A 14,714-nucleotide genomic window follows, 5' to 3' on the forward strand; every position below is an offset into this window, starting at 1 on the left:
GCAGTTTATAGCGACGTCTAGCACTGGGGCATCATGCCGCAGATATGTAGCATCATGTCCCACTCAATCACATTATTAAGCCGACAAGTCCTAAACACTAACCTCTTAATGCCGTGCGCCAGGCGAGGCAACAGCTAATATCATTCATATAAGTATTTGGTATGACTCTGCCGGGGTCTAACCCGAGACCTCCCCGCATTCGAGGCGGATGCTCTAACCACTTAGGCCATCAGAGGGGTGGTGAGATGGCAGTGATCGGTAAAGGCGAGCGCTTTAGACAACTCGGCAACCCGAGCAGTTGTTCTTGTAGCTAATTATTAAATTAACGTTATCGAAGACAAAATTTGACGAAACGTTCCTATCATGGTTGTATTTAACGGTGTTAAGTTATTAATTTAAGTAGTAGTCTTAATTCTCAAGATGTAAATATTCACAGAGAATATCTGTCAGTCAGTCCTTCCAACCATCCATCCGTCTGTCCATTTATTTATATACCTTTCTATTAGACAAATATTATCCAGTGTCTGGTATTATTTCACTTATAAATAACGATTTATAGTTTCTACCACATTGTCCAAAATTTGATAGAATTTTAAAATGTTGCGTTCATACTGTCGTACAGTGAATTAATATATGCAAATGAATATCAATTTACATGCACCTTTATAATGCCAAAATCTGAAATGAACTGCTAGTCTTTCTGAACTAACCAAGCGAGCTACCATGTCTACCACGGCGTTAAATGCTCTTATCGTTGGGGTCCTAGGCTATATTTTCTACAAAATCGTTGCTTTCATCGTCTGGTATAAAAACTTAAGACGTATATTTAAAGATTGTCCTGGACCAAAAGATGGACACTGGTTTCTGGGAAATATGAACAAGGTACTCTCTCTCTCTCTCTCTCATGCTCTTTTTCTAGTTCTTTAGTGCGGATAGGTTGTTCTGTCCTTGATCTTGAGTTGATATCCGGTAAGGGACCGATAATTCTTTTTGGTTTAGGGGTGAGGGCGTGAGGAAGGGCCTGGGATCATTCTTTCTGACAAGGATACATTTTTTTTTCTTTTACCCGAAGAAAATTAATTTGTTTTTTAATAAAAAATATAATGGGCATAATAAACCCCAAACTCCCCCATAAATAGAATATGGTCGGTCTCTTTCCTAAATGATTCACAGTGTTTTGTTTTCTTATTGTTATGTCCTGATAAGTAGTCACAACGAGTGTATACGGGTTTTTGAAGGTATCGTCTACCGTCCTCGCTTTGTGCCAGTCCTTGATTCACTGGGGCCCCGAGTGGCCGAGTGGTCTAAAGCGCTCTCTGTTACGGATCATTGCCATCTCACCTCTGTCTGCGCCGGTTTGAGTCTCTGATTCAGCCCATGTGGCTATGTGAGAAAGCTTGCCAGTAGCTTCTCGTGGGTCAGTGGTTCTTTCCGGGGTTTTCCCGGGTTCTTCCTCCACCATTATTACTGGCCGCCATGTATAGCCTATCGTGTGCTGAAAAATGGCGTTAAACCCTACAACAACAACATCCTTGATTCACTTCACGCGCTTTTTTGGGTCAGTACCTTTCGTTGACAATGAGAGTAAGTGTTGATTAAAAAAAATGTTTGATGAAATAAAATTTAAATAAATACTACGATCCAAATGAGAGAAAACAATGGAAATGTCCAGTTTTACTATATCCATATTTGCCACAAGTTTGTGGCCCTGGAGTGAGTGTTTACTTTTCAGTACAGGGCCGCTATTCACATCGTTGATTTTCTTAACCTACTTATTAGCGGGAAAACCCCACGACAGAAAGTTGAATGACCGCAAAGGCGATGCAAAATCTGGTTGCTGTACCATTCACTTCTTATATTTGAAATAATGAATATAATTAAAAACTATACATAATGAAATGTTTTATTAATATATTTTAATATCAGAGAAAATATCTCTGTAATTAAATAAACATGAAAAAGATATTACAAATTCACTACATCTTTTACTATTATAATTATTTCGAAGGTTTGAAAGAGAAAGTATTAAAAAATTAATAATATTTTTTCTTTGATATATTTGTCATCATTACTACAAATGTTTTATTGCGAATAAGCTAATATGCGTCTGAAAGAAATAAAGTATATTACAGATGCGACTATTAATGTTCCAGGGACATCATAAACGATTGCGTTATATACCTTGGCCTGATTGTCGCGTTCCCAATCTTAAGACCCTTGGTATTTATTTCAGGGGCACGAACCATGGACGTACATCCGGAATTAAACAAACTGACACGCTTGGAAGACATTTTTTTTTTTAAGCTGGCAAAGAATTTGGAGAGTTTTTAAACCGTTTTAAAATTTGGATCAATTAAACAGATATAGTTTAACACTTTCTTTGGCGTTAAAGGTACGAGCCATGGTAGGTCCACAGGGGCCCGTATCGTTGCTTACAGTTGACTTGTCATACATGTACTCTCCAATAGTATATATATGACAGGTCAATTGTAAGCAACGATACGAGCCCCTCTGGGCAGGTCGAGGATACTGCACAGAAATAAATAATTTTTTTTTAAAAAATGGACGAAAAGAATAAGAAAGAAAACATGAAAGAAATAGATGAAAAACGAATTCAGGAAGAAAGAAGAGATGCATAATTTTTTTTATCTCCGTCTATTTGTTATGTTTTTCATTTTTGTTTGTTTATTTTTCTTTTTATGAACGCATAATAAACCACGAAAAGGCAAGCAATAGCTGTTATGAGACTGGGGATCTTATAGTAATGTCCCAGCCCCCCCCCTTCTTTTTTTTTTACGCCTCCTTTTATTCTACACAACAAGAGTCGTAGCAGCAAGTCCCGATGTTCGAGCCGAGAAATAGGACGGACGGCACAAAGAAAACAGACGGTTTTTGAGGCACGAAAGGGACTAAGGAAAACAAATAAACAAACTTAAAGTACCGTAGAGGATTTACTGTATTAATTTTAAACGAAAAGCTGTCATTTAATGGTGATAATGCTGCTGCTGATGTTGTCTAGTGGCATCACTAGGGTTGGTGGCACCCGCATTAACCTCCTTCCTGTACAAAAATTCAAAAAATTGTATAGACAGTTATTTTGGTTTCACCGCCTCTGATGATGTCACCCGGTACGGCACGCACACCCCGCAACCCCCCCCCCCCCCCCGCAGTGACGCTACTGAATGTTGTCTTCATTTTAAGAGGCAGTTATACCTAAATCGTCCCAATAGCAATGTATGCAAACCATATATGTTCGTGTCTGTGTGTGTGTGTGATAGTGATAGGGGATATCATTAATTTAAAAGAAGAAGAAAATACGAGTGCACAGTAGAACTGGAAGATACATCTTTTAATATCATTAGTGGTGAGCCATTAAGTTAGTAATTATGTTAGGACCTGAATTTACAGTAATTAGTTGAATTTGTACTAAATAATTGAATTGACACTAAGTAGTTCAGTTTACACGAAAAAGTTGAATTTACACTAAGAAATTTACACAGAGTGGTTGAATTTTCATTAAGTAGATTTATTTACACTAACTTTCAAAATTTACACTAAGTAGTCGAGTTTACACTAAGCAGTTGAATTGACATTAAGTGGTTGTGTTTACGCTGAGTAGTTGAGTTTACAATCAGTAGTTGAGTTTACAATCAGTAGTTAAAGACACACTAAGTTGTTGAATTTACAGCATTAGTTGATTATACACTAAGTAGTTGAGTTTACACGATGTAACTGAGTTTATTTTAAGTAGTTGAATTTACACTTAGTAGTTGAATTTACATTAAGTAGTTGAATTTACACTTGGTAGTTGAATTTACACTTGGTAGTTGAATTTACACTTGATAGTTGAATTTACACTTAGTAGTTGAATTTACACTTGGTAGTTGAATTTACACTTGGTAATTTACACTTGGTAGTTGAATTTACACTTAGTAGTTGAATTTACATTAAGTAGTTGAATTTACATTAAGTAGTTGAATTTACACTTGGTAGTTGAATTGACACTTAGTAGTTGAATTTACACTTGGTAGTTGAATTGACACTTAGTAGTTGAATTTACACTTGGTAGTTGAATTTACACTTAGTAGTTGAATTTACACTTGGTAGTTGAATTGACACTTAGTAGTTGAATTTACACTTGGTAGTTGAATTGACACTTAGTAGTTGAATTTACACTTGGTAGTTGAATTTACACTTAGTAGTTGAATTTACACTTAGTAGTTGAATTTACATTAAGTAGTTGAATTTACACTTGGTAGTTGAATTGACACTTAGTAGTTGAATTTACACTTGGTAGTTGAATTGACACTTAGTAGTTGAATTTACACTTGGTAGTTGAATTGACACTTAGTAGTTGAATTTACAATAAGAATCTTAGTTTATGCTAAGTAGTTGAATTGATACTAATAGCTGAATCTACAATAAGTAGTCGAATTTTTAATTTCAATAGCAATAGTATTCCATAATTTTTAACCCGATACAACAAGACCTCTATTAAAAGAGGACGAGCGAGAACATGGAATAAAAATATACTCTTTGGAAAAAGAATGAAGGTCACGGTCATATATATTAGCCCTTTAGTGATATTAAATAGATAATCAGATAAAATGCAATTGTAAGCTTTGTACATCTTGCAACCTTCCTGCAATGCAACGCATTTGCAAAATGGCAGTCATTTTAATGACAGTTTTTGTAATTATTCGGGCTGTTCATTTTTGCTATTTAGTAATCTTATAACTTTTGTCCTGTTTGTTATATAAGATTCTAGCAAGGATTGTGTAGTAGTTGAAAATTGATAGACTGCTAATTTCTTCAAAGAACATCGTGATCAGCAATAGCTCAAGACTTTCTGAAATCTAGTAATACAACCCCAATGATCTTTCAATGATGTTATCTCTTACATTCATTGGTAAGGGATGATATACTCTTTCGCTAAGTGTTATAATTCTGCCACTCTTTGTTTTAATGATGAAAGTAACGCACAATACTAGGTGATGTTATCTGGGCAGTGTGCTATTCCGGTTAATATTATATGTGTGTGTGTGTGTGTGTGTGTGTGTGTGTGTGTGTGTGTAGCTTAATACTTTTGGCTTTTAATTGGAGCATATTTATTAAGCAAGAATACAATCCTATTAAACCCAACTTTCCACGCATTGTCCTAATATAGTCATACAAATGATGCGTTCTTGCACAATGAGGATAGTTCATAAAGAACAAATCGTTGTCCAAATGATTTAATGATCTGTGTACAAGATTTTTATGAGTATTTCCTTATAGTTTGATGAATTGATTTCGCGACACGCAAACGGGATAATGGTGAATTTGAACTAAGCAGGGCACATTGGTTTCGGATATGGACTGTTGGTGAGTAGGGTATAGGTGATGCTGACTCGTTACTTAAGCTGGTTTACTACCAAGCTGGGGAAGGTTACGAGAGAGATTGGTTTCGACCCATGTTGTATGATTTTGATTCCAAAGTCTATTTTAAAAACGTATACTATGATACATTGCATATTATGAGTGGAGAGAATGACATGTTCCTATTCGTAACAAAAATGTGGAGGCATTGTATATATTTCTGATAAGCTGTATTGCAAATGTCTGAATGATTCGAACTTTTTTATGACATTGAACTAATATAGACTGAGACTACGTTACACTCATATAAAGCATCCTAAGGGGTGGTGTATAGATCAAAGTACTCTCCTACCAATTTCTGGGACAGTTTTTGAATTTTAATTAATACCGTTAGTGACACGTATAAACATATTAATTATGGGCGACTATAACACTGATTTACTTAGACCTTCCAGTAGTGAATGGGGCCACCCTAGCGTCAAGGGGAATTAGCATTACAGAACCCCTTGGGCCACTCTAGCGTCAAGGGAAATTTAACATGGGGAAAACTCATGGGCCACTCTAGCGTCAAGGGAAATTGAACATGGGGAAAACTCATGGGCCACTCTAGCGTTAAGGGAAATTAACATGGGAATAAATCGTGGGTCTGTTGAGCGACAAGGGAAATTGAACATGGGAATAAATCGTGGGCTTGTTTAGCGACAAGGGGAATTGAACATGGGAATAGAGTTTGGGCTTGTCTAGGGACAAGGGGAATTGAACAAGGGAATAGAGTTTGGGCCTGTCTAGGGACAAGGGAAATTTAACATGGGGAATAGATCGTGGGACTGTCTAGGGACAATGGGAAATTTAACATTACGGAAACCCCTGGGGGATATAGCCTCAAGGGAATTTAACATGGGAAAAAGTCTTGGGCAACTCTAGCCTCAAGGGGAATTTAACATATGGAAATTGAACATGGTGGGTCTGTATAGCGTCAAGGGGAATTGAACATGGTGGGACTGTCTAGGGACAATGATGGTCGAGGGTCAAACACAACAGAGACAGAGACATACATACACTAGTACAAGCGTGAGATTTATATATAAAGCATTACCAAGACCTGAAATCTTGCTGGGATGTTCAAAAATTTGCATAATTGTAATGATGCTATAAATAGCTATAATCAAGGAAATGCTCAACGACAAAATGGATGTGACTAAAAGTAACTCTAAAATGACGAAATTGTCCCAGAATTTAAAGGAAAATAAACATAACCCTGAAAATTAAGTTACAATGGTTTAGACCAAAATGGATAAAATTAGTAACTACTTACAATATCAACTTGTGTGACGATCGTGGATAAACACCCATGTATCTATTTATAGCTATAATCAGCTAAAATTCCTATGAAATCCCACTATCTATTTATACTACAACTTGTGGGTTATTCCTTTGGAAAACCCCACTATCTTTTTATAGCCTCAGCTTGAGTGACGTTCCTGTTTATGAACTCTAGTACATATGTATAGCTACAACCTGTGGAAATCCCCAAGTCCATATTTATAGTCTCGAAATTTCCAGTGTCAGTGACGTCACTGTATTGAACACTAGGGGATAAATGTGAACAGTGTTGCAAGTGGCTGACCTGAATACACGCTACTGCAGGTAGGTAGGTAGAGTGTGTCTGATAGGAATAAAGTGAGTTTTATAGGGACAAACAGAGACCAATACACACACACACACACACACAACGTACGAGCGCAGACATACGCACACACACACACACACACACACACACACACACACAGAGGGAAGAGGAAAAAAACAAACCCCAAATATACTATTAACACAGAAGGGAGATAATACAAACCCCAAATAAACTATCCACACAAACCTACGCGAACGCATACAAACCCCAAATATACTATCCACACAAATGTACGCAAACGCATACAAACCCCAAATATACTATCCACACAAAGGTACGCGAACGCATACAAACCCCAAATATACTATCCATACAAACGTACGCGAACGCATACAAACCCCAAATATACTATCCACACAAACGTACGCGAAGGCATACAAACCCCAAATATACCATCCATACAAACGTACGCGAACGCAATACAAACCCCAAATATACTATCAACACAGAAGGGAGATAATAAAAACCACAAATATACTATCCACACAAACGTACGCAAACGCATACAAACCCCAAAATATACTATCCATACAAACGTACGCGAACGCATACAAACCCCAAATATACTATCCATACAAACGTACGCGAACGCATACAAACCCCAACTATACTATCGATACAAACGTACGCGAACGCATACAAGCCCCAAATATACTATCCATACAAACGTACGCGAACGCATACAAACCCCAAATATACTTTCCATACAAACGTACCCGAACTCATACAAACCCCAATTATACTTTCCATACAAACGTACCCGAATGCATACAATTCCCAAATATACTATCCACACAACGTCGCTAACGCATACAAACCCCAAATATACTATCCACACAACGTCGCTAACACGTACAAACCCGAAATATACTATCCACACAAACGTTCGCGAACGCATAAAAACCCCAAATATACTATCCACACAACGTCGCTAACGCATACAAGCCCCAAATGTACTATCCACACAACGTCGCTAACTCATACAAACCCCAAATATACTATCCACACTCAGGAGGAAGAAGAAAAAAAAAACAACCAAATATACGATCTACACAACGTACGCGAACACACACACACACACACACACACACACACACGCATACCACAGAGGGAAGAAGAAGAAAACCATTATACACTATCCACACGGAGTGAAGAAATAACCCTTTATATATACTATCAACAGAGAGTGAAGAAAATAACCCATTATATTCCATCAACACAGAGTGAAGAAGAAAAAGTTTTTTGAAATGACCTAAGCCCTCACCTGCAATGACCAACTCTGCCAAACACCTACACCCCCCCACTCCCAACACTACAAAACCCATTTAGCCCGTTATTTTATGGCATCAGTGTGTGATTTAGGAAACATCAAGACACAAAATGATGGATGAATAGACTGACTATTGTTTACCGACTTGCATGCCTAAAGAGCGTGCGTGAAGGAAAACATCCTTCCATTTCAATTCTAACTAAAACATGATCCAGAGGGATAGAGAGAGGTGAAAGAGCACAATTTCATAAAGTGTGAGTAAAAACAAAACACGCCATCCTTATTATACAATGTCAAGACCAAGAGACACTTACGTTTTCTTTCTGGTCTATTCTCTTTTAGAAGGTAGTATGAAATTTCACATCAGGGCCAGCGCATCGGCTCACATTGTCAATTTTTCCATTTCCATGTCTTTACTGGCACAAGTTCTTCCTCATCTTCAATTTCTTCTTCTTCTGAATCCCTCTTCTCTGTTTCGTCTTGTTTCTGTTTCTTCTCTTTTCTCGTAGGGCACTTTGAATTCCAGTGTCCTTTCTCCTGACAACGATATTAGGTATCTTGACTTTTGTCTCTCTTTCTTAGACGAAGCAGGTATTCTGGAGACAAATACCCATTTACCTTTGCAGATATAGCAAACTTCATTAGCACTTACACACTTTCGTATGACTCTCATCAAATTAACGACCAAAAGAGTAAGTTTTGTTGCCACTTTCGCATGTGAATTATGCTTTCGTATGACTTTTAGCAAATATTGGACCAGCAGGTCGATCTGTGCTGACTCTTCCATCTTCTTGATCGTTTGAGAGTGGAATGAATACTCTGACGCTAAGACACTCTCCTTATATACAGGGACCTGCTGCGTATGAAACCTAGTCAAATGTAATTTTGCAATAAGATGAAACGATTTCATTGAGGAAGTAAAAGGCAATGATGTACCGTATCGCCTCACACAAAACCTGAAGTGTTAGTTCAAATCCGTGTCAGCGATTTCGAAGACGGCATAACTGAGCTTTAATCAATGCTCTCCATTTATGCCACAAAACCACGAGTCCTGATTCACGCCAAAAGAAATTTCGTTCGGTCCATAAAAAATAGTATCACATCTGAGAGACGCTAAAACGAACTTCCAGAAAACTGAGAACGACGGCTTACACCTACAACGTAAATGTATGAGTTCAAGTAGTGCGTAAAACTTAGTCAAATTAAATTTTTATAGTCAAGACGAAACGATCTCTTTTCGAACAAGAAAGCAGACACCAAGCGACAATGGCGATCCGTGTCACACAACACTTTTCAAAATGTATATTATCAGAGGTTTGTTCTAGCGATCTGCACGGTTAAATTAAATGTTGATGTATTTTGCAATAAGACGGACACAATTTCCATGGGATCGCCCATGGTACGATTGTTCGTGCATTAGTTTAATTTTTAAAAATATTCCTTATATAAATCGCCTATAGGATAGACCCAGTAAAGCATGGCCATTCTCGTCACTGTCTGAATAGCTACTCAAGTCAATTCGAAGCGAACGCGGTAAGAAAATAAGTATAGCCAATGAAATGGCTTACAATGGGTGATGCATTGTTTTGTTCTAGGACTGCGTGGCATAATAATCCCTACGCTCTTGCGTTGTTACCATTACAGTGCAGACAGACTGGAATGTGAACTTACAAGCCCTCTTTGTGTATTGTACCATTTCTTCTTACCACATCAAAATACTGAGCGTCACAGTATTGGTTCGCGTTTTCAAGCTGACCATTTTTTTATATCTTACTTAAACATTTTAACATAAACACTCACACTCACATCGGTAGAGTCAGAACAGACGTGTTACAGTATTGAGGGGCATGTTATCTTTTTTTTCTTCAGACTAATAAATTTGGGGTTTGTATGAAGTAAAGAACCGAAAGTACAGTGAACCTCAAGGATGATGACCCAATCTGTCTGTCTATTGATGCGTGTATTTACTTAAGAAGAAATATGACCTCTAAAACACAAAGAGATACGGCAAGCAGAATTAGAATGAACACAACGATGTTTTCCTTCACGCCCGTGTAATTTAGAGTTTCAATCCTCTTTCAAGACAAACTTGGTCTCCTTTTGTAGGGCTTGAAATAAAAAAAAAAAACTGAAAAATCTTAAGCACTTTGCTACAGATAATTTCATCAACAGACTAAACAACATAAATACCGTTCCAACACCAGAAAGCCTGAAATCTTCTATCAAAAAGAAATGCATCAAAAAATTAAAGATTAACGATAACTAACCAATGAAACCGAATTTAACAAAGACAATGACATGTGAAGAAATGTCTCTCACTTTGGAAAGGTAGGCGAATGTAATCTGTCATGCACCATCAACTTGAAAAAATTATAAACAGAGAGAAATCTGAATTCAAAATTCATTTTTTTTAAAACAATTGTTTCGTTTCTTTTTTCTTTTTTGGAACAAATCTAAGCACTAATATAGAGTGGAAAAGGGAAAATGCACATACAAGCTTTGATATTTCTGAAAAAAAAGAGGGGATATTCCTAACGTTCATAATCACCTATATATGCTTGGACTTGTCTGTAACTTATCCACAAAACAAGATGTACATATTTCTGGTCAAGCTGCAAGTGTGTGCGTGTTTTGGAAAATGGTACAAATTGGATATACAATTTTCTCGTGACACTTATAAAGTGAAGAGTCTGTGCAAGTGTCAAAAGCCAAAGTCATATAAGTTTTGTATTTTGTACGGCTTGTAAAGATTTCCACTTTAGAAAATGTGAAGTATCACAAGTTATTATCACAAACAGAAGTGGAACATAGGGCTTGCAAGAAAGAAAATAACCCAGACAGTTGGTGTCATGAAGAGTGCTAGAGACGGTACCCGAACTTGCTTGCTTGCTTACTTGAATTAAAGTGATTTTCGCTCCAATGGAGCATGTATCACTGGTTTAATCACGCACCGCGTGATTTTTAATTACTGCTGGGGAAGGAAAGAGAGCCTCATCTCCCCCCCCCCCCAGGCTTTTATGTACTCACAGACTACTTTTAAATTTAGCCACTCAAGGTGTAGGACTAACTAGTTCTTAACAACCTGACGGAAAGGCTTTAAACATGAGTGGGAATAGTCTCACCACACACTCATTTTTCTTAGTTGGTTTGAAATGCCTCAGGTGTCAACCCAAGCAGTATGTAAAGCCCGCTACGATTGGTCGGTAGCGATGACGTCACATTAGGACACATGGGCGTGTGGCAGGTGGAAATCGTTCCACATTCTGCCACGTGTACGATGTCCGAGCGTGGTAAAGGAGGAAAAAAGGTGCTCAGCAAGCCAGCGATGGATGTTAAGTACTCCCCAAAACGCCAGCCCGTACTTATTTCAAATCAAGTCCCGTTTTTGCTAATGGACAATAAAAAGTACCAATAATGTGTTTTCCACCTATGCAATTACTTCAAATCTAACGAGTCTGTTAAACTTCCTACTTCCTAACGTATCTATCTAATATTAGTACTTAGTATACATAAAAATAACCATACTGGTCTTATTTAAATTAATATGTCTAAGCGACATATACAAGTTTTGTCACTGTTAGGTTTAACAAGTTAAATTTGTTGTGGTGTTCCAATGGGTCAAGTTTGTTTCGAGAATAGTTTAGTCAAGGAGGGATACCAAGCCAAATATGGTTCCCTATTTAATAAAAGGCAATCTTTTGGAGCCCTAAAAAGGGCTGTTTTTTTCTGCTAGAAGGTACCACGTCTCTCTTTCGCCTTTCCAGCACTCCTAGTCTCATGATTCTTGATATCAGGAAATGCATAGCCATGGTGGGCGACAATGTAAGCAGCGGCTTCTACAAGTTGACTGAGGGGGTATCCAGTGTAGGCTTGTCTGTAGAATTGGGGGAGAACTCTGACCCCAAATCCCCATTGAGAAGGTCTTGGTTTAAAGGTGTCTAGAGATTTGTAGGCAACGTATTGTATGGCTCTTATACACTGTCTTGCTTTGTTGACGTCATACAATGCTTGATCTAGCCCCATTTCGGTGTACTTCTCAACGAGGGTCAGTGTCCCCCTCCTCCTCCTCAACCGCCTCTATTTCCTCTTCTGGTTCTGATTCTAATTCTTCAGTTGAGGTAGATAGTTTCAAATCCGCTGCTATGGTGTCTGTCGCTGTTATTGTTGTTGTGGTTGTTATTTCAGCTGGGATTGCCTGTAGTATCGGAGTGAGAGAAGAACGTAGTGCCTCCGATAATTGAGTCTGAGTTTGCCATACCGTTTGTCTAACATAATTGACCCTTTGTTCTGCCACCACTCTTTCCGGGGTGGGTTGTTTGTTAGGTATAGTCGGCTGTTGACTAGATGTTATTTGTGGTCTCGAGGTGGGTGGAGTGCTAACTGGCTGGGTCTGCATTTCTTGCTCCCCCTGCTGTTGCGTATATTTCTTCCCTCCACACCGAGTTCTGGGTCTAATTATTTTAATTTCGTTGTACCCGAACTTACATTATTCATATTATCACCAAACAAAAAAAAAAAAACAAACAAAAAAAAAAACAAAAGCACAGACCTAAAAGAAACACTCACTCACTTTTTACTGACTATCACTATTTTAAACATTTTGATAGGCGACGGAAACGAAGGGCTTAGAGTCACACTTTCTAACCAAGATAAAGAAATCACGTGCTTATAGACTCACTTCTGTTTTTTTTTTCTAACTGACTAACATATCATAGGCAATGGAATGTTATTTCTTTTCGAGAGTATGGGGTAGCCCTGAAATTTTTTTTTTTGTTTTTATTTATTCATTTTTTTTTTTTGTGAACTTGAAGCTATGGCGATCTTTCAGGTTATAAGATGGCGGCCTCCTCTGACGACAGGCTTTCTCACAGGATAAGGTCTGCTTCTTCAGAAAGAGAAGAAGAACTCTTTGGTATCGATACGACAGTCGACAAAGCCTCTGTCAGGTTCATGCTGTTGCTGCTGTTGCTGCTCTCTCTGCTGTTTATGAAGTCTGTACTGCTCCGTCCATTCTTCTTTCTCCTTCTTGATTTCCTCCTTGAAGAGCTCTTCTTTTAGGTCTTCAGTGACTTTCAACATCCTCACATTGTCTATCTCTTCAGGTCGTGATATCAGACTTGTCATGACCCTATGCAAATTCACATAGGCTTCGTTCAACTTAGATAGTCTTGAGCACATCTTCGTAGGAAGATGAGTCGACAATGGATGGGCAGACTGGAGGCTATTCCGTTTTTATTGTCAAAGCGCGGACGCGAAGGAAAACATCACTACACGGTTTTCGAGTCGGAACGTTCAATGAGTGTCATGAGAGGGATAGTAAGAAGTCAAAGAGCATGAATCAGGATACCTATAGCCAAACAAATCACAAAGGCATTTTTTCTTTCTTCAAAAATATTGTGTAAAAACGTGATAGTCTCCAGTCTGCCCATCCATTGTCGACTCATCTTCCTACGAAGATGTGCACCAGCCTACACTTGACCCATTGGAACACCACAACAAATTTAACTTGTTAAACCTAACAGTGACAAAACTTGTATATGTCGCTTAGACATATTAATTTAAATAAGACCAGTATGGTTATTTTTATGTATACTAAGTACTAATATTAGATAGATACGTTAGGAAGTAGGAAGTTTAACAGACTCGTTAGATTTGAAGTAATTGCATAGGTGGAAAACACATTATTGGTACTTTTTATTGTCCATTAGCAAAAACGGGACTTGATTTGAAATAAGTACGGGCTGGCGTTTTGGGGAGTACTTAACATCCATCGCTGGCTTGCTGAGCACCTTTTTTCCTCCTTTACCACGCTCGGACATCGTACACGTGGCAGAATGTGGAACGATTTCCACCTGCCACACGCCCATGTGTCCTAATGTGACGTCATCGCTACCGACCAATCGTAGCGGGCTTTACATACTGCTTGGGTTGACACCTGAGGCATTTCAAACCAACTAAGAAAAATGAGTGTGTGGTGAGACTATTCCCACTCATGTTTAAAGCCTTTCCGTCAGGTTGTTAAGAACTAGTTAGTCCTACACCTTGAGTGGCTAAATTTAAAAGTAGTCTGTGAGTACATAAAAGCCTGGGGGGGGGGGAGATGAGGCTCTCTTTCCTTCCCCAGCAGTAATTAAAAATCACGCGGTGCGTGATTAAACCAGTGATACATGCTCCATTGGAGCGAAAATCACTTTAATTCAAGTAAGCAAGCAAGCAAGTTCGGGTACCGTCTCTAGCACTCTTCATGACACCAACTGTCTGGGTTATTTTCTTTCTTGCAAGCCCTATGTTCCACTTCTGTTTGTGATAATAACTTGTGATACTTCACATTTTCTAAAGTGGAAATCTTTACAAGCCGTACAAAATACAAAACTTATATGACTTTGGCTTTTGACA

The 14,714-nt window shown here is 38.2% G+C and overlaps 1 protein-coding gene across 1 annotated transcript in view; it reads left to right on the top strand.

Annotated features, from left to right (window-relative positions):
* Positions 1-673: 673 nt before the first annotated feature.
* The window catches only part of LOC149781813 (cytochrome P450 4F5-like), a 66,158-nt gene continuing 52,117 nt past the window's right edge, over positions 674-14,714 (top strand). The window contains exon 1 of the mRNA XM_089935985.1: positions 674-882. Coding sequence (XP_089792111.1) covers positions 724-882 — 159 coding nt within the window. The 5' untranslated portion in view covers positions 674-723. The remainder of the gene's footprint in view (positions 883-14,714) is intronic.

The sequence above is a fragment of the Sinohyriopsis cumingii genome, chromosome 15 (assembly GCF_028554795.1).
Source record: "Sinohyriopsis cumingii isolate HCF-2022 chromosome 15, ASM2855479v2, whole genome shotgun sequence".
In the NCBI taxonomy this organism is placed as follows: Eukaryota; Metazoa; Mollusca; class Bivalvia; order Unionida; family Unionidae; genus Sinohyriopsis; species Sinohyriopsis cumingii.